At 39.5% G+C, this 20,681-nt stretch overlaps 1 protein-coding gene across 13 annotated transcripts in view; it reads right to left on the bottom strand.

The window, feature by feature from the left end:
* The window catches only part of CDK12 (cyclin dependent kinase 12), a 104,102-nt gene extending 83,421 nt beyond the window's left edge, over positions 1-20,681 (bottom strand). For 9 of the 13 annotated variants that reach the window (XR_014019352.1, XR_014019353.1, XR_014019354.1 and 6 more), the window contains exons 1-2: positions 18,954-20,678; positions 8,869-9,753 (exon numbers count right to left, since the gene is read on the bottom strand). Coding sequence is in view for 3 of the 13 variants with exons in the window: in XM_081271256.1 (XP_081127382.1) it covers positions 8,869-9,753; positions 18,954-19,996 (1,928 nt within the window). In the remaining 10 variants the exon portion in view is untranslated. Of the gene's footprint in view, positions 1-8,868; positions 9,754-18,953 lie in introns of all 13 variants that reach the window. The other 4 variants (XR_014019361.1, XM_081271257.1, XM_081271256.1 and 1 more) reach the window with 4 other exon arrangements.

Raw genomic sequence — 20,681 nt, 5'->3', positions numbered from 1 at the left:
ATGTACCACTGCATCTGGCCCTCATAAAAAATCATTATAAAACATCTTGCTGCTCTTTGTGTGTGAAATTCTCTTTCCCACGAAAGAATATTATTTATTTAAAATACAAGAACACAATTTCAAGAGCTATTAATTCTTACTAATTTCTATCATTTTAATCTCTTGTAAACAGAGCAATAGAATGTATATTAGTTTGTATCATACATCAACTAGAAGTAGGTAGTTAATGGAGTACAGAATAATCATCTGAAACATTATGAATAACTAGTAGAGATGAATACCCATCACAATCTACACTCATATTTTTCTACCATGGTAAAAAAGCCCATTACCAGAAAAGTCTTCAGTAAGGTATACAATATAGATTTTTTTTATTTTTTTATATTGGTGATTGAATTCAGGGGAACTTAACCACTGAGCTTCATCCTCAATCCTTTTTTATTTTATGACAGAGTCTCACTAAGTTACTGAGGGTCTAAGTTACCCAGGCTGGCCTTGAACTTGTAATCCTCCTGTCTCAGCCTCCAAAGTTGCTGAGATTACAGGTATGCACCAGTGTGCCTGCTATTGCAATACAGATATTTAAAATTTCTTCTCATTTAGCCAGGCATGGTAGCATAGGCCTATAATTCCAACCACTTAGCAGGATGAGGCAGGAGGATTACAGATTTGAAGCCAGCCTCAGCAATGCAAGCTAGTGAGACCCTGTCTCAAAAATAAAAAGGGCTGGGATGTGGATCAGTGATTAAGTGCCCCTGGGTTCTATCCTTGGTACCAAAAAAAATAAAGACATTTAAAATTTCTTCTATAGCTAATATAATCAGGGAAGGAAAATTCATAATTTCTCAATTATTATTAGGTATTATTTTTCATTCTTTATTTTAATAATCTTTTTTTTTTTTTGTACAAAGAATTGAACCCAGGCACATTTAGCCACTTAGCTATATCTCTACCCCCTTTTTATACATTATTTTGAGACAGGGGGTCTTTCTAAATTGTTAAGGCTAGCTCTGAACTTGTGATCTTCCTGCCTCAGTCCCCCAAAATGCTGGAATTACAGGCATGTGCCACCATACCCAGCATAAGAAATTGTTTTTTGTGGTCCCAGGGCCTTGTGCATTGTGCATATAAGGCAAGCACTCTATCAGCTGAGCTATATCCCCAGGCCTCAGATATTCTTTTTAATTAAAATCTTAATTCCTCATGATTTGGGAATCAATTTTGTTAGTTCTGATTCACCAGAAGAAAGATAAACATCAAAGGATCTGAACTATGAATTGTCTAACCATTGCTACTGAAGTAAGTTTAACACGTTTTATATTTAGGCTTTCTTTTCTTTTCTTTTTTTTTTTTTAAAGAGAGAGTGAGAGAGGAGAGAGGAGAGAGAGAGAGAGAGAGAGAGAGAGAGAGAGAGAATTTTTAATATTTATATTTTAGTTCTTGGCGGACACAACATCTTTGTTGGTATGTGGTGCTGAGGATCGAACCCGGGCCGCACCCATGCCAGGCGAGCGCGCTACCGCTTGAGCCACATCCCCAGCCCTTAGGCTTTATTTTCTACAAAGTTTACTTCATGGGTTCATATAATAAAGTTCACTACTATGAAAAATGTACATTCCTTCTAAAACACTACATTTTCACATATTTATTTTAAGAAGGAAAGAGTGTTTGATAGGATATATACTACCAGTTCAGGGTACACAATATGAATAAAGGTGAAATCCTGTTTCAACAAATTCCAATGTACTAAACATGTTGGAAGTTTGGTAATAGACCTTCAAACTACACTATTTAACAACATTACAGCCTTTAGTGTAGGACACTAAGTAAAAAGCAGCTTTATAAAGTGATCAAGACATAATATAGAAGGGTTCTAATAAATGTCTTCTAATTGAAGTCAGTCACAGTGACTACTGCCTGTAATCCCATCTATGTAGAAGGCTGATAGCAAGGTTAAGTCAGTCTGGGAAAAGCAGTGAGACTCAGCCTCAAAATGAAAAAGGGCTGGGCCTATAGCTTATTGATAAAGTGCCCCTACACACTCAATCTCCAGTACTGCAAAAAATTTAAAAATAAAATAAAATAAATAAAAATAAAATCAATCCTTCAAAGCCAGAAGAGTGGTGGTACACAACTATAAACCCAGCTGTTCAGGAAACAAAGGCAGAAGAATCACAAGTTTGAAGCTACCTGAGCAATTCAGCAAATTCTTGTTTTAAAATAAAAACTATCAAGGGTTATAGATGTAGCTCAGGGGTAGAACATGTGCCATTAGTATCAATAAATAAATAAATAAATAAATGCCCTGGGTTTAATACCTAGTACCACAAAAAAAAAAAAAAAAAAAAGGTCATTACTCCAGCTGGGCTCTATCTGTAATCCCAGTATTTTGGGAGGCTGAAGCAGAAGGATCTCAAGTTCAAAGCTAGCCTCAGCAATTCAGACCCTAAGCAACTTGGCAAAATTCTGTCTCCAAAACGGAGTGGGGCCAGGTGCAGTGGTGCACACCTATAATCCCAGCAGCTCAGGAAGCTGAGACAGGAGGATCACAAATTCAAAGCTACCCTCAGCAAAAGCAAGGCCCTAAGCAACTCAATGAGACCCTGTCTCTAAATAAAATACAAAACAGGATTGGGGATGGGGATGTGGCTCAGTGGTCGAGTGGCCCCGAGTTCAAACCCCATACCAAAAAAAAAAAAAAAAAAAAAAAAAAAATGGGGGTTGGGGATGTGGATCAATGATTAAATGTCCTGAGTTCAATCCCTGGTAACTCCCCCACCTCCCCCCCAAAAAAAGGTCATTACTTGAAGATTTAGTGCTAGGAAATGCTAAGTCCTACAGCAAGGGGCTAAGCAACTAAGTGAGACTCTATCTCTAAGTAAAATAGAAAACAGGGCTGAAGATGTGGCTCAGGGGTCAAGTGCCCAAATTCAATCCCAGATACCAAAAAAAAAAAAAAAAGTGTTAATTTCCTGGCCAAATTTTAGAATCTGGATAATACATATGAATTTATGATAATGAGATTTAATTTTAGATACAAAGTAAAGATTTGTAATATTTTCTGTTGTTGTTAATAAAGAATATGCAATATGTGAGCTGGGGTGTGGCTCAGTGGTAGAGTGCTTGCCTAGCATGCATGAGGCCCTGGGTTCAATTTCTACACTTCCAAAAAATAAGAATACACAATTTACTTATAAACCATCAAAAAGGATTTAATTTCTCAATTGTTGTTGTTGCTGATAGGAACTGAACCCAGGGCCTTATGTATGCTAGGCAAGTGCTCTCCTACTGAATTACATCCCAAGTCCATTTTCAAATTTAATGGTATAAACTACTTGAAAAAATGATCATTTACCACCTTTCCCCAAAGCAGGTTATTTAATAAGTTATTTCAGCCAGGTGTGGTGATGCACGCCTATAATCCCACAGGCTCAGGAGGCTAAAGTAGGAGGATCTCAAGTTCAAAACCTGCCTGCCTCAGCAACTTAGGGAGACCCTTCAGCAGCTTAGCAAGACCCTATCTCAATGAATAAAGGGCAAGGGACATGGCTCAGTGGCTAAGCACCTAGGTTCAATGACACATACAAAAGAAAAGTTATTTCATTGGTATTTGCAAACTTGTATTAAAAAATTTAAAGCCCGGGGCTGGGGATGTGGCTCAAGTGGTATAGCGCTCGCCTGGCATGCGTGCAGCCCGGGTTCGATCCTCAGCACCACATACAAACAACGATGTTGTGTCCGCCAATAACTAAAAAATAAATATTAAAAAAAAAAAATTGTCTCTCTCTTTAAAAAAAAAAAAATTTAAAGCCAGATGCAGTAGAAGATTGAAGCAGAAACTTAGTGAGATCCTCAAAACAGAGCTGGGCATGATGATGCATGCCTGTAATCCCAGCAGCTCAAGAGGCTGAGGCAGGAGAATCAAGGGTTCATACCCAGCCTCAGCAACTTAGTGAGGCCTTAAGTAATTTGGAGAGATCGTTTCAAAATAAAAAACAAACAAACAAAAAAGGGCTGAGGATGTTGTTTAGAGGTTAAGCACCCACTGGGTTCAATCCCTGGTATGAGGTAGGGACTGGAAATAAAGATCCTCAAAATAAAAAATTAAAAAGCTGGCCGGGCACAGTGGCCCACACCTTAATCCCAGCAGCTGGGGAGGCTGAGACAGTAAGACTGTGAGTTCAAATAAAGCCAGCCTCAGCAAAGGCAAGATGCTAAGCAACTCAGTGGGACCCTGTCTCTAAATAAAATACAAAATAGGGCTAGCAGTGTGGCTCAGTGGCTGAGTGCCCCTAGGTTCAATCCCTGGTACCAAAAAGGAAAAAAAAAAAAAAAAAAAAGCGATGATGTAGCTCAATGGTACAGTGTCCCTGAGTTCTCATTACCACAAAAGAAACAAAACTGGGGCTAGGGCTAGGGCTCAGAGGTAGAGCGCTTGTGCACATGCAAGGCCCTGGGTTTGCTCCTCAGCACCACATAAAAATAAATAAGTAAAATAAAGGTATTGTGTCCAACTACAACTAAAAAAGGGGCTGGGGTTGTAGCTCAGAGGTAGAGCGCTTGCTTCACACTTGTGAGGTACACTATGTTCAATACTCAGCACCACATAAAAATAAATAAATAAAATATTGTGTCCATTAAAAAAATAAAAATAAAAATAAGAAACAAACAAAACAAATGATCCAAGCACATTCTTCTAGCAAAATCCTAAAGCAAATGTGAATGATCATATAATCCCTTCATTTTTAAATTGTGTTTTTGCATTACTGGGAGTGGAAACCAAGGACACTTTACCACTAAGCTATATCCTAAATCCTTTCAAATTTTTAAGACAGGTCTTCTAAATGACTGAGGCTGGCTTCCTTATCCTTTCTTTTCTACAAAGAACCCAATACTTTTAGAGATACACTTTTTAAGAGTAATGCAGGCTGGGGATGTGGCTCAAGCGGTAGCGCGCTCGCCTGGCATGCGTGCGGCCCGGGTTCGATCCTCAGCACCACATACAAACAAAGATGTTGTGTCCGCCGAAAACTAAAACAAATAAAATATTAAAAAAAAAAAAAAAAAAAAAAGAGTAATGCAAGCACACTGGGCATGGTGGTACATGTCTGTAATCCCAGACACTGCGGAGAATGAAGCAGAAGATCACAAGATTAAGGCCAGCCTCAGCCACTTAAAAAAAACCCTATCTCCAAAAAAAAAAGGTTGGGGATATAGCTCAATGGTACAGTGATCCTGGACTTAATCCCCAGTACAAAAAAATAAAATTGATAATGGAAAAAATTTTCATTTCCATTTTTCTATCTTCAGTAATTTACCTATATTTAAAAAAACTAACAATAATAACACCTTTTAAAAATAATTACATTGCACTAGGAAATAAAATACATTTTCGAATCAGAATTGCTATACAACAAATATAGTTTTGTTCACTTCATTCTCTCTCAAATATAATCTCAAGATAGCTACACATACATATAAGTAAATACTGAATGGTCCTACTTTACCCTTCTCCCCAATCTAAAAAACAGAAATCCCTATGTGTCTTGTATCAAAATCATTCCACCTCACAAAATCTATACTCTACGCTGACACATGATAAGTTCAATAGCTACCTGTTGATTGGTTAATTCAAGCAAGCATTTTAAAATCATGATTCTTAGCCAGATCCTAACCACTATGTAAACTCCTAATGAAATTTTTGTGGATATAGGATTCCTTTGAATAATGCTGAACTACTTACTTCCTTTCCAACAAAAATGATAAAATCATGTATCTTTTATCTATAAAAAGTATTCTATGTACCCCAAACAACTTTTTCTACATAAAAAGGTTCTGTTTGGGGGCTGGGTTTTAGCTCAATGGTACTGAGTGTGCTTGCCTAGCATGTGTGAGGCACTGGGTTCGATCCTCAGCACCATTAAAAAATAATAAAATAAAGGTATATATTTAAAAAAAAAGTTTGTTTTCCTTTGTAGTTCTCAGGATAGAGTAGAATTCATAAATACCTATTAATATTAGAAAGAACATGTGGAAGCCAGCATGGTGGCACATGCCTGTACTGCTAATCACTTAGGAGTCTGAGGTAGGAACATGACAAGCTTGAAGCCACCTTGGGTCATTTAACAAGATCTGTCACACAAACAAAAAAAAAGGGATGAGGGGGACTGGGGCTGGGGCTCAGCGGTAGAGCGCTCATATACCATGTGTGAGACCCTGGGTTTGATCCTCAGTACCACATATAAATAAAGGTATTATGTCCAACTAAAAATAATAAATATTTTAAAAGGGGGAGTGGGTGGGGAATGTAGCTTAGAGATGGAGCAACTGTCTACCTAGCATGCAAAATGCCCTGGGTTCAATCTCTAGCACAGAAGAAAGGAGAGGAAAAGTAAGGGGGAAAGATGTGTAAGGAATTCTTCCTTAAAATCACATTGACAATTTATGAATAATAATAGAGCCATTCTTTTTGTTTGTTTGTTTCTCCATTACTGGGGACTGAATCCAGGGGCATTCTACCACTGAACTACATTCCCAGCTTTTATATATATATATAATTTTTTTTTTTTAGTTCTGCATGGGCACAATATATTTTGTTTATTTATTTTTCTGTGGTGCTGAGAATTGAACCCAGTGCCTCATATATGCAAAGGCAAACACTCTGTCACTGAGCCACAACCCCAGCCTAACATTCCTGGTTTTTCTGATCTTTTATTTTAAGACAGGGCTTTCACTAAGTTCTAGGGATGGCTTTGAACTTGTGATTGTCTTGCCTCAGTCTCCCAGTCCCTGGGACCATAGTCTTTTACAATGTACCTAGCAGTCATCCTTTTTTGGAGGAGAAAAGGGGGTGGTATTAGGGATTTAACCCAGGGGCACTTTACCGCTGAGCTGCATCCACAACCCTGGTTTTTATTTTATTCTGAGACAGGTTCTTACTAAGTTGCCCAGAGCCTCACTAAGTTGCTGAAGCTGGCTTTGCACTTGTGATCTTCCTGCCTCAGCCTTCTAATTCACTGGTTTACAAGCAAGTGTCACTACACCTGGTCAGAGTCATTCTTTAAAACATTCTAGAGCTGTTCTTGGTGGTGCATACTAGCGTCACAGCTATTTGGAAGGAAAAGGTAGGAGGATCACTGAACCTAAGAGTATGAGTCCAGCCTGGACAATAATGCAAGACCCTGTCTCAAAAACAAAAACAAAAACAAACAAACCTTTTTCTTCCTTTCCATTTACACTACTCATACAATCAGAATCATGTTTCATAATCACCTCAGTTTTCAATACTCAAATAATTCATTAAAATTATTCTCATCATTCTGTTATGAATTGTATTCTAATTAGCAAAGATTCTACATATCATTCATTCAGTTGTACCTTATACGATAACTTTGAAAAAAATCTTTTTTTTTTTTTCTTTTTTCCTTTGGTACTAGGGATTGAACCTAGAGGTGCTTTACCACTGAGCAACATATTTTTTTATTTTGAGACACGGTCTTGCTGAGATGCTTAAGAACTTGCTAAATTGCTAAGACTGGCCTCAAATTGGCAATCCTCCTGCCTCAGTCTTCTGAGTCACTGGGATTACAAGCATGTGTCAACTGTACCTGACCAATGCTAAAATTTTTAAAGGTAGTGAAGTATTGTGGTTATACTGGAATATGTTACTGTTAGGAGAGACATACTGATATATATAGAATATCATAACTACAGTTAAAATAAATGTGATAGACTGGGCATGGTGGCACACACCTATAATCCCAGAGACTAAGGAGGCTGAGGCAGGAGGATTACAGGTTCAAAGTCAGCCACAGGAACTTAGGAAGGCCCTAAGCAACTAAGAAAGACCCTGTCTCAAAATGAAAAATAAAAAGGGTTGAAATAAAATAAATGTGACAGAAAGTTAATAATTGGTGAACTAAGTAGAGCATAGGATTGTTAATTGTTTATTTTTCTAAAGACACTAAAATTTTCAAAATAAAAATACAGATGAGGGCTGCAGATGTGGCTCAGTGGTAGGATGTTTGCCTAGCATGTATGAGGACCTGAGTTGAATCCTAGCATTGCAAAAAACAAAAAAACAAAGGAATACTTTAAAAAAATCTGAATCAAAATTAGACTTATCAGAGCTGAGGATATAGCTCAGTTGGTAGAGTGTTTGCCTTGCATGCACAAGGCCCTGGGTTCAATCCCTAGCACCACCACCAAAAAAAAAAAAAAAACAGCCTTATCAATAAACCTATGAAAATGGGTTTAGTAGGCCTCAACTCCTAATTCTTTATTCCTAAGTAGTTATATCTTAAATATGAACTTTTCCACTTGGGAGGGAATCAAACCTCAAAAGCACTTCTATTCATAAAAGCAATCTGAATAGCCATGCATTAGTAGTTTTGGGGGGGTCTAAAAACTACTAATTGAACTAGTAGGGAATTGAATCCAGGGTTACTTTTCCACTGAGCTATGTCCCCAGACTACTTAAATTTGGGGATAGGGTCGCGCTAATTTGCTGTAGGTGGCCTCAAACTTGCGATTGCTTGTCTTAGCTAGCAAAGTCACCTGGATTATAGATATGCACACTGTGCTAAACTCCATGAATTATTATTTCATTTTTTGATACTAGGGATTAAACCTAGAGGTGCTTAACCACTGAGCCACATCCCCACATTTATTTATTTTTTATTTTGAGTCAGGGTCTTGCTAAGTTGCTTAGGGCTTTGCTAAGTTGCCAAGGTTGGCTTTGAACACGCAATTCTCCTGCTTCAACCTCCTGAGCCAAAGAGCATTAGTTTTGACAAAGTTTAAAAACAGAAAACACATTACACTTAGATCAAAAGGGTTAATTTTTTTCCAGTTAACTATAGGACTTACCTATCGATGTCATCATCTCCAGGTAACAAGGGTGGGAGGGGCAGAGGAGGCAACGTGGAAGTTTTCAAGTGTGGAAGAGCAGCTGTTACAGTTACTTGAGTCTTCATAGAAACCTGTACAGGGGGCTGAGAATTTGCCTGAGAGGACAGAGTAGATGTCCTTGGATGAGTAGAAGAGGGAAAAGTTGAACTACTAGGAATAAGAACCTGACTAAATGTTGGTTGGGGAGGAGGCAGAGGTGGTTGTTGTGGAATAGTTGGTAGTGGAGGCAAAGGTGGTAAAGGGGGTATCTGAGGTGGAGGTGTAGTAGTTGGTAAAGGAGGTGGAGGAGAAGTAATTATGGGGAGAGGTGGAAGGGTCTCCTTTTCTGGTGTCTCTGTCTCCTTTGGAGTAACAATATCCTCTTTCAGTGCTATGGGTTTAGAGTCTCTTGTTCCCTGTGCTTTCAAATCTTTAACAGGATGCTTCTCAGAGTTCTCATCCAACTTTACCTTCCCTGTATCTACAGAATTTTTGACCTCTGTATTTGAATGCGTTACATTCACCAGTTCAGTATCTGGGGCACATTTTTCCAATTTTACACCTCTGAGTAACTTTTTAGACTCCAAGCCTGAATCCTTAGCCTCCACTGAACTGTTCTCTTTCCTAGGTAAAAATATAGGCGAACCCTTTGATTCCTTTCCATCCATTTTTGCTGCAGCTGCAGCAGCTGCTCTCTCCTTCTTTTTTCTACTGAGTTCAGCTCCCAGGCTGGAATTCAGTGGAAGCCTGACCGGTGAGATACTGGAATGACGACTTCGTGACCCAGATCTCTTCTTTTTACTATGAGAAGATGAGTGTCTTGAATATGCAGGACTTCTACTTCTGGACTTCATGGATTTCCTACTGGAAAAGAAAAAGGCAGTTTAAAATGGATAGACTATTGCAATATACTGAAGAAAGCAGATAAGCAAATCTATGGAAAACTTTCACTTTTTTTTCTCTCCTTGGTACCAGGGATTGAACCCAGGGCACTTTACCACTGAAATACATCCCCAGCCCTATTTTATTTTGAGAGAGTCTCACCAAGTCACTGAGAGACTTGCTAAACTGCCCAGGACCTCAAGCTTGCAATATTCTTATCTCAGCCTCCTGAGTCACTGGGATTACAGGCATGTGTCATGGCACCCAGCAGAACTAAAGTATTAAACCCATTTTGAGTAAATCCATCCAAAAATAAATTAGGTATCATCAAAATAAAAGTTTCAGAAACCAGCCCAAATAAAAGGAGCCTAAGAAGACACGGAAATTAAATGTAATATCATGCTTAAGATCCTGGAACAGAAAATGGATATTAGGTAAAGACTGATCTGAATAAATTATTGGACTTCAATTAATAATTATGTTTCCATATTCATTATCTATAACAAAAGTACCACTCTAATATAATGTTAACAACAAGGAAAACTGGATATAGGCGTATATAAAAACTCCCCATAGCACTTTCACAATTTCTTTGTAAATTACTGGACATGATACCACATGCCTATAGTCCCAGAGACTCAGGAGGCTGAGGCAGAAGAATAGCAAATTTAAGGCCAGTCTGGACAACTCAGCAAAACCCTGTTTCAAAATAAAAAGGACTGGGGATGTAGCTCAGTGGTAAAGCACCCCAAAATTCAATCCTGAGTATTAAAACAATGTTTTCTATAAATCTAAAACTATCCTAAAATACAAGGTTCATTTAAAAAAATGGATAAGAGGAACTATGTCCTACAAAAACATATTTGAGTCATACAACACTAAAAATTGTTCGTTATTTAAATGAAGGAAGACAAAACAATACATTTCTTCCCCACACTGGAAAACAAATAAATAGCCACATTCACAAATGCTTACTTTCAGAATTTTGGCTTCAATTTTTTTTTTTTTTTTTTTTTTTTTAAAGAGAGAGTGAGAGACAGAGAGAGAGAGAGAGACAGAGAGAATTTTTTAATCTTTATTTTTTAGTTTTCGGCGGGCACAACATCTTTGTTGGTATGTGGTGCTGAGAATCGAACCCGGGCCGCACGCATGCCAGGCGAGCGCGCTACCACTTGAGCCACATCCCCAGCCCCTGGCTTCAATCTTTGATAAATTGAAAATAAAATAGTAGGACTGGGGATTTAGCTCAGTTGGTACAGTGCTTGCCTTGCATGCACAAGGCCCTGGGTTCGATCCCCAGGACTCAAAACAAAAAAAAGATACAGTCATAATCTATAATAAAGGTAGTTATATTAATCAAACCAAGGAGCTATTTAATTGGCAGATTCCCGGAAAATATGTTGTTCTTTATACTCTTAATTTATGATAAAGTTGTGCACACAGTAAACAAACCCCCAATGTTAAAAAAGTTAGGATTCATAAGTAGACAAATTAGAGAAAATTTTTTAGCAAAATAATTCATTAGAAATTTTTAAAAAGGCTGGGGCTGGGGATGTGGCTCAAGTGGTAGCGCGCTCGCCTAGCATGCGTGAGGCACTGGGTTCAATTCTCAACACCACATAAAAATAAAATAAAGATATTGTGTCCACCTAAAACTAAAAAATAAATATTAAAAAAAAAAAGTAGTAGTAGTAGTTTTAAAAAGAGCTGGGGATATAGCTCAGTTGGAAGAGTGATTGCCTTGCACGCACAAGGCCCTGGGTTCAATCCCCAGTACTACAAAAAAAAAAAAAAAAAAGTTTTTAAAAAATATGATAGTTCCTGGGGCTAGGGATGTGACTCAAGCGGTAGCGCGCTCGCCTGGCATGTGGGCGGCCCGGGTTCGATCCTCAGTACCACATACAAACAAAGATGTTGTGTCTACCGAAAACTAAAAAATAAATATTAAAAAAAAAATTCTCTCTCTCTCCCCCTCTCTTTAAAAAAAAAAAATATGATAGTTCCTGTTCCTTTTCATATAAAACAATTTCCAATCAACTTTTTAGGAACTCATAATTAAGACAAGGTGGGCTGGGATTCTGGCTCAGCAGTAGAGTGCTCACCTAGCACGGGCAGGACCTGGGTTCCTCAGTACCACATAAAAATAAAGGCATTGTGTTGTGTCCATCTACACCTAAAAAATATATATTTAAAAAAAATTGGGGGCTAGGGATGTGACTGAAGTGGTAGCGCGCTCGCCTGGCATGCAGGCGGCCCGGGTTCAATCCTCAGCACCACATACAAAGATGTTGTGTCCGCCGATAGCTAAAAAATAAATATTCAATTTATTTGTTCAATTAATTTTCTTCTTAAGGAAGAATGGGGAGTAAAATCTGATAAGTCTTTTTTTTTTTTAAATGTATGTTTTTATGTGGTGTTGAGGATCGAACCCAGGGCCTCATGCATGAGAGGCAAGCACTCTACCACTGAGCTACAACCTGAGCCTAAAATCTGGTAAAACTATGGGGCAAATTATTTCAAGTTGAAACACCAGTCTTATTAATTCTTTTTGTTCTTTACCAAAGCCTAATCTGTTCAAGCATCAATGTGAGAAATGCAAACAGGGATATGGAGATATCATATATCTGGCTCAATAGAAGAACACTTGCCTAGAATGCAGGAGAACCTGGGTTCAATCCACAGCACTGAAAAAAAAAAAGGGACTGGACAAACATAATTTGCCCATTAGTCTAAAATAAATTGCTCCCATTTCAGATCAGTATTTCCCTTTATCTGTGAGCACTGATAAAACTAACATGAATCAAAATGAACAGCATATATATGTAAGGGAAACAACTCACGTGACAGCAGCCATGGTCTTCTTTTATCTATACTCCTTTTGGAAGTCATTTCAAAAATTAGTTAAAATATTAAAAGTAATTAAATCACTGGGCATGGTGGCACACACCTGTAATCCCAGAAACCTGAGAGTGAAGGCTGAGGCAGGAGGATCACAAGTTTAAGGGCAGCCTCAACAACTTAGTGAGGCCCTAGGCAACTTAGCAAGGTCTTGTCTCAAAATTAAAAAAAAAAAAAAAAAAAAAACAGAAAAAAACGCCAGGCAAGGTGGTGCACACCTGTAAAGGTCCCAGTGGCTCAGAGACTGAGGCAGGAGGATCCAAGTCCAAAGCTAGCCTCAGCGACTTAGCAAGACACTGTCTCAAAATAAAAAATAAGAGGCTGGGGTTATGGCTCAGCGGAGAACGCTCACCTAGCGCATGAGAGGTCCTAGGTTCAATCCTCAGCACCACATAAAAATAAACAAACAAAATAAAGGTATTGAGTCCTAAAAAAATAAATATTTTTTAAAAATACAAAAAAATAAAAAATAATGTTGGGGTTGTGGCTCAGTGACAGAGTGCTTGCCTAGCATGCGTGAGGCTCTGGGTTCAATCCCTGGTACCACATAAAAATAAACAAATAAAGGTACTGTGTCCATCTACAACTAAAAAAAATATTTTAAAATAAATAAATAAAAAGGGTTGGGGATGTGGCTCAGTGGTTGAGCACCCCTGGCTTCAATCCCTGGTACCAAATAAATAAATAATAAAAAAGGCTGAAGATATGGCTTAGTGTTTACGCCATTTCCCTAGTGCAAAAAAAAAAGTAATTAAATAGATTTATCAAGTATCTACTCACTGTTAAGAAAACTAATACTCCTCTTTGTAAATATTTGACTGAGTATGTTTTCTACTTGAATTATAGTTGAGATAAAACACTTCTATCCTGGAGAAAATGCCTAAAACCCTAAATGTTAAGTAATGCTAGATACTACCATGCATTAGAAAATTTAGATTGGACTAGGGATGTAGCTGAGTGATTTGAGAGCTTGCCTCGCATGTGAAAAGCCCTGAGTTCAATCTCTAGTACCCCAAACACTGATTTTAGTTTTTCAAAATGACAATCTTGCTGTAAATCCTTCAATTTTGGAACAGAAACCTATTTTTTTTTTTTTTTTAACTAGGGATTGAAACCAGGGGCACTTTTACCACTGAGCTACATCCCCAGTCTTTTTTTTTTTTGAGGCAGAATCTTGCTAAATTGCTGAGGCTGGTCTCCAACTCTTAATCCTCCAACCTCAGTCTCCCCATTCACTAGGACTTCAGACCATCACGCTGGCAGAAGTCTATCATTAATAGCACATTTGGGGGGCTGGGGATGTGGCTCAGGCGGTAGCGCGCAGGCATGCGGCCCGGGTTCGATCCTCAGCACCACATACAAACAAAGTGTCCACCGATAACTAAAAAAAATAAATTAAAAAAAAAATAGGACATTTGGTTGGTTTCCCATTTGGTTATTTTAGTAATACAAACACGAGTTAAGTTTCAAGTCTATCCAAAGAAAACAGGGGGAGAAAGGACAACAAATAAGAAAAATATAGGGAGCAAAATATAACCTAAAAAAACCACATGTACTTTCCCCCTGAATGTTTACCCATTTCAAATAAAATCACTATTAATTACTGATTTGGCGTATGCAAAGACATTGAATTTATGCTAAAGCATTTCCAGTTTTTTTAAAATGAAATTGATTGTTGTATTCTGACAGTGTCTGTTTTTCAGAGAATACTAAAGGGATCTGTATGTTCCTCTACTCTTTAACTCTATAAAATGCTGTACTTGGGCTGGGGATGTGGCTCAAGCAGTAGCGCGCTCGCCTGGCATGCGTGCTGCCCGGGTTCGATCCTCAGCACCACGTACCAACAAAGATGTTGTGTCCGCCGAGAACTAAAAAATAAATATTAAAAAAAAAATTCTCTCTCTCTCTCTCTCTCTCTCTTTAAAAAAAAAAAAATGCTGTACTTATTGTTGACAATTCCAATGAGTGAGGAAAAATTTGTAGTGCATACATACAAATATATTTACAAAGCAACAAAAAACACGCATGTGTTTCTGAATAAATGATGTAATATATATATTTATTTGCATCCTCTACTATCACAGTGTCTTCAATTCTTTCTATATTTATATTTGCCTTTACTTCACTTGTTTCCATTAATTAGCAGAACTTCCTCAACTTACTAAAGAGCATTTGAGAATCGCTATTTTCTCTAATCCAAAACTGGAAGCAGTTTCTAATGGAACACATTTTAGTGTATTATTTTATTTATTTTTCTCAATACTGGGAATTAAACCCCACGAGCGCTCAATCACTGGGCTGCATTCGCCCCTTCTCTTTTTTTTTGGTACTGGAGATTGAACCCACTTAACCCCTGAGCCACATACCCACTCCTTTTTTTCTTTTCCTTTCTTTTTTTTTTAACCTTTTTTTTTTAGTTGTAGATGGACACAATATCTTTATTTTTATTTGTTTTTATGTGGTGCTGGGGAACGAACCCAGGATCTTACACGTGGGAGGCAAGCGCTCTACCACTGAGCTACAGTCCCAGCCCTCCTTTTTATTTTTCGAGACAGGGTTTCACTAAATTGCTGAGGCTGGGGCTGGGGATGTGGCTCAAGCAGTAGTGTGCTTGCCTGGCATGCATGTGGCCCAGGTTCGATCCTCAGCACCACATACAAACAAAGATACAGTTGTGTCCGCCGAAAACTAAAAAAAATAAATAAATATTTAAAAATTTTTAAAAAATGGGCTGGGGGGCTGGGATTGTGGCTCAGTGGTAGAGTGCTTGCCTAGCATGCACGAGGCCCTGGGTTCGAACCTCAGCACCACATAAATGTAAAATAAAGATATTGTGTCCACCTAAAACTAAAAAATAAATTAAAAAAAAAAATGGGCTGGGGTGTAGCTCAGTGGCAAAGCGTCTGCCTTGCTTTTGCAAAGCCCTGGGTTTGACCCCCAGTTCCAAAAAAAAAAAAAAAAAGACAAAAAAAGAACCCCACCAAAAAAAAATAAGATTAAGTTGCTAAGGCTGGCTTTGAACTCAAGATCCTCCTGCTTCAGCCTCTCAAATTGCTAGGATTATAGGCATGCACTCTCTCCTGAGCCACAACACCACCCCCAACTTTATTATATATTCAAAAGTCCCATAATAGCAAAAATTCTTTTAATAGCCTTAAAAAAATACTCTCATAAAAAAAAAAAAAAAAAAAAAAAAACATGTTCTAAGAATACTTCTTAAACTTCCTTTAAAAACTATGCTGTTGTTGCTGGGCCACGGTGGCGCACACCTGTAATCCCAGTGGCTTGGAAGGCTAAGACAGGAGAGGAGGCACTAAGCAACTCAGTGAGACCCTGCCTCTAAACATGACTGGGCATGTGGCTCAGCTTGCCCTGAGCTCAATTCCTGCTACCCCCATCACCAAAAAAAAAAAAAAAGGGAAAAAAAAAACTATGCTATTGGGGCTGGTGTTGTGGCTCGGGGAGAGTGCTTGCCTAGCTTACATGTAAGGCACTAGGTTCAATCCTCAGCACCACCTAAAAATAAATAAAGGTATTGTGTCCATCTACAATTAAGAAAAAAAAAAACTATGCTGTTAACGGGGCACAGTGGTGCATGCCTATAATCCCAACATGAGAGGTTGAGACTGGAGGATTGCAAGTTTAAGGACAGCCTCTTCAACTTAGTCTCTATGCAACTTAGACTCAAAATGAAAACTAAAAAAAAAAAAAAAAAATCTATACATGATAATTTACAAATGGCACACTAAAGACTTATGCATTTTGTGATATATAAATTTTACCCTTCACCCCTCCAAAAAACACTGGGTTCTAGGAAATGGCATACATGCTGAAGTCTTTAGAATGAAGTGTACTGATGCATGCAACTTACTTTAAGATGAATCAAAAGATGGACTGATGAAGAGATCAATAGGTATATGGTAAAATATATGGCAAATATTAAGTGTATACTCTAGGTGTTATGTAATATACAGGTGTTCACTATAATTTTTTTTTTTTTTGTAGCAGAGATTGAACTCAGGGGTACTCCACCACTGAGCCACATCCCCAGTGCTATTTTGTATTTTATTTAGAGACTGGGTCTCACTGAGTTGCTTAGTTCCTCCCAGTTGCCAAGGCTAGCTTTGAACTGAGTTTCTCCCGTCTCAGCCTCCCAAGCTGCTGGGTTACAGGCATTCGCCACAACACCAGACCACTATAATTCTTTTAACTGGTGTTTTAAAACAGTAAGCTGGGAACAGCATTGAATTTCAGTAAGCTGGGAACAGCATTGTAATTTCAGCAACTGGGGAGACTGAGAACGGAGGATGACAGGTTTAAGGCCAACCTAGGCAATTCAGCAAGCTCCTGTCTCAAAAAATAAATAAAGGACTAAGGAATGTAGCTCAGTAGTTAAGTGCCCATGGGTTCAATCACCAGGGCCTTCCCCCACCAAAATAATAATAATTTTTTTTTTTTTTTTTAAAGAGAGAGTGAGAGAGGAGAGAGAGAGAATTTTCAATATTTATTTTTTAGCTTTCGGCGGACACAACTGTATCTTTGTTTGTATGTGGTGCTGAGGATCGAACCCGGGCCGCACGCATGCCAGGCGAGCGCGCTACTGCTTGAGCCACATCCCCAGCCCCAAATAATAATAAATTGAGTTGAAAATATTAAGAAACTTCAACCCTTGTCAGTTAGGAACTCTGCAATTTGATGAATTCACACTAGTTTCTGAATAATTATAACTTTAAGTCACCAAAAATTACACTGACATACAAAACACTGCATGAATTTTTTAAATTAGTGTAATTTCTTTACTGGCATTCAATGATATTATCCTCATTCACAGAATTTACTGAGTGGTACAATGTATGATATGCACTTCATATTAATTAGTTTAATCCTCACAACAATTCTAAAAGTAGATAATTATTATCTCTATTTTATTCATGGAGAAATTAAATCATTTGCCAAAGGTCACAAAGGAGCATTAGGATTCCACTCAGTTTCAATAAAAGCTCACATTTTTCTTTCGTAGACACAGATGAGTCCTCAAATAAGGTATATTTCATTGCCTAGGAACCAAAACAGTTTTCCACAGATAATACACTCTAAGGCTAAAATTTCTAATATGCCTTTCTCACAAAAATATTGTGAAGACATTACCACCATATTTTTAGAGAAAGATTTTGAAAACTGTCAGTGGTAACAAGGTACCATTTAGTAAAGTTGTAAAGAAAACCAAATTGGGCTGGCTATGGTGTCACATGCCTGTAATCCCAAACTTGGAAGGCTGAGGCAGGAGGATGGAGAGTTCAAAGCCAGCCTCAGCAATTTAGCGAGGCCCTAAGCAACTTAGTGAGATCCTTTCTCAAAATAAAAAATAAGATGGGGGGCTGGAGTTGTAGCTTAGCAGTAGAACACATGCCTCATTCATGTGAGGCACTGGGTTCGATTCCTAGAACCACATATAAATAAGCAAATAAAGTAAAGGTCTATGAACAACTAAAAAATATGTTTTAAAAAATAAATAAATAATAAAATGGGCTGGAGATGTTGACTAAGTCCCCTGGATTCAATTCCTGGTATGAGAGAAAGAGAGAAAGAGAGAAAGAGAGAAAGAGAGAAAGAGAGAAAGAGAGAGAAAGAGAGAAAGAGAGAGAGAGAGAGAGAGAGAGAGAGAGAGAGAAATTGTCCTAGGGACCAATTACTTCTAGGCTATTTAATGTCAAAAAGAAAACCACCTAATCAGGTGAATTTCCTCTCAAACATCCATTAAAAGATAGAACTCTGCCTGTCAATTAGGCAATGAATAAACTTACAGGTTTGGAGACTCAGTTTACAGCACAAATGGTAGGATGACCTAAGCGAATAGCCTCAAGAGAACACAAATGAAAAGTTACAATCACTCAAGTCTCTAGTCAGGTCCAAGAAAGTTTAAGTACTAACACCAAGGGCATTTTTTCAAAACTTGAGGCAAAGCAACAGAAATAGGATCTAAAAACTAATAACAATGCTCTGGACTCATCAGACAAAAGCCCATTTCTCTCACACAGAAGCATACACCTGAAGATCCCACTACTGGAAGTACCTACCTTTAAAAGCTGCAGGCATGTGAAATCTTTACTTCTCAAATTCTGGAGTAAGGGGAGACCAGACTTATCTACTTCAATGACTAGCCAATGGCAAAGTGTCCTAATCAAGCACAAACACTGGGGGCTTCAACAAAAAGTTATCATGACTAATTTTCAGTTCCTCACAACCCACCCTACCTCTGGAAGGACTGTTAGACAAAAGCTCACCTGGGGAGCGGACTTCGACTGAGAGACCGCTTGCTCATGAAAGGACTGCTGGAGCGCCTTCGACCATAGGGACTGGGTGATCTCCCGCTGTAAGAGCCACTCCTTTCATAGCTGGACGACCGTCTCCGGCTATAAGGACTCACAGACCTCTGTCGTCTACTGTAGGGGCTGGGGGACCGAGTACCGGACTGATAGGCAGAAGGCTCCTTGTAAGGTGGGCTGATGGACTGCCTTCTTGAGGTACTTCCAGGACTCTTCTTGTAGGAGTCATAATTGCTAGAGGTATGAGATCTCGGAGGACTAACGTCATAATCTTGACCATAAGAAGCTCCTGAGGGGCTGTCATCTTGTTTGGAGCTGTCAGACCATTTCCTGTGGGGACTCCTGGATCTCCGTTTGGGGCTGTCCACTGTTTTGTAACTTTTGGGTGTTTCCCTTTTTCGATGACTTTTACTCCGATCTTTGTGTCCAGACTTTAGCTCACGTTCTTTCCGGGTCTTTTCCTTATGGAGTTTGGATGACCTGGATTCCTTGCTGCTGCTCTTGGATATCTGTGCCTTACCATAGTCATCGTTCTCCTCATTTGAACGCTTTGAACTTCCTGATACTCGGTCTTTCATCGATCCTGACTTGCTGGAGACTTCCTGGTTTTTTTCTTTTTCGGTCTGTTTAGTTTTTAGTAAGTCCCGGGAACGCCTGTGCTGGTGGTGACGATGTTTGTGCAGGCGGTCACTCCGATCCGTTCCACGACGTTCATCATTCTCCCTCCTATCTAATTTGAAGGCCATGTCGTCAGAGAAGGTGTCTGAATCAGAGCTGATGTCATCATACTCCACCAAAGGTTTGATAACTGTACCCAAGGATGCTTCGGGGGTCACCAACCCCATGTCTTTGGAGTGCTTGGACTTATGCCTCTTGTGCTTCGACACCAATCGGTGACGCTCTCTGCTGTTGGAGCTGCCACCTCCCGATGACGGCTGCAAAGTTCCAGAAGCTCCTCCACTCCCGTCCTTCTTGCCCCCATGTCTCTCTGAATTGGGCATTCCCTTTCCCCTGGCCTTAAGAAGGGGGAAAAGTTCCCCAGCACTCCAAGAAGTAACCCCCACCCACCCCCCCAACCCTAAATCCACGCCCACCAAAGTGCCCCTAGAAGGTGGTGGGGAGGGAAGGGACGGTAGGCCAGGCTCCTCCTCCCTCCCGATTCCTCAGCACCCTCCTACATGAGGTGGGGGGTGAAGGAGCGAGGGAAGAAATGAGAGTTCCTCAGCAGTGGAGTTGCGAGACAACGAGTAGCTCCTTAAGTCTGCAACCCCCAACCTCGCGGAACCAGTCCTCAGGCCTCCGCGCCGGGAGGTGGAGGAAGTAGGTAGCCGACGGCTCGGGGATGTGGGGCCGACTCGGGCTCTGGGGCCCTGTGAAGACTGCGCGGGCCCTTCCCCTACCCGGTAGCCCGGCTCAGGGCGGCTTCCTGTCGCCGGGGTCCCGCGAACTAGGTACCTCACGCCCCCTTTGTCCCTCTCTCCTGAGGGAAGCCCCTTTTCTAGCCTTCGCCTCGCCTCAATACCTCACACTCACACTCGCTCCCTCACACAGATCTCAGTCACACACTAGATTAAACCGAAACGGCACTTGGGGGAGGGGGGAGGGGCAATCTCAGGAAATACCGCGAGAGCACAACTCTCGCGATACTTCTAGCTTCCTTTTCGCCTCTCCCCACTACTCGATCTA

This window comes from Spermophilus citellus (assembly GCF_964194105.1).
Source record: "Spermophilus citellus genome assembly, chromosome: 17".
In the NCBI taxonomy this organism is placed as follows: Eukaryota; Metazoa; Chordata; class Mammalia; order Rodentia; family Sciuridae; genus Spermophilus; species Spermophilus citellus.
The sequence above is the reverse complement of the archived record's forward strand: the minus strand, read 5'-3'. Positions and strand labels throughout refer to the sequence as shown.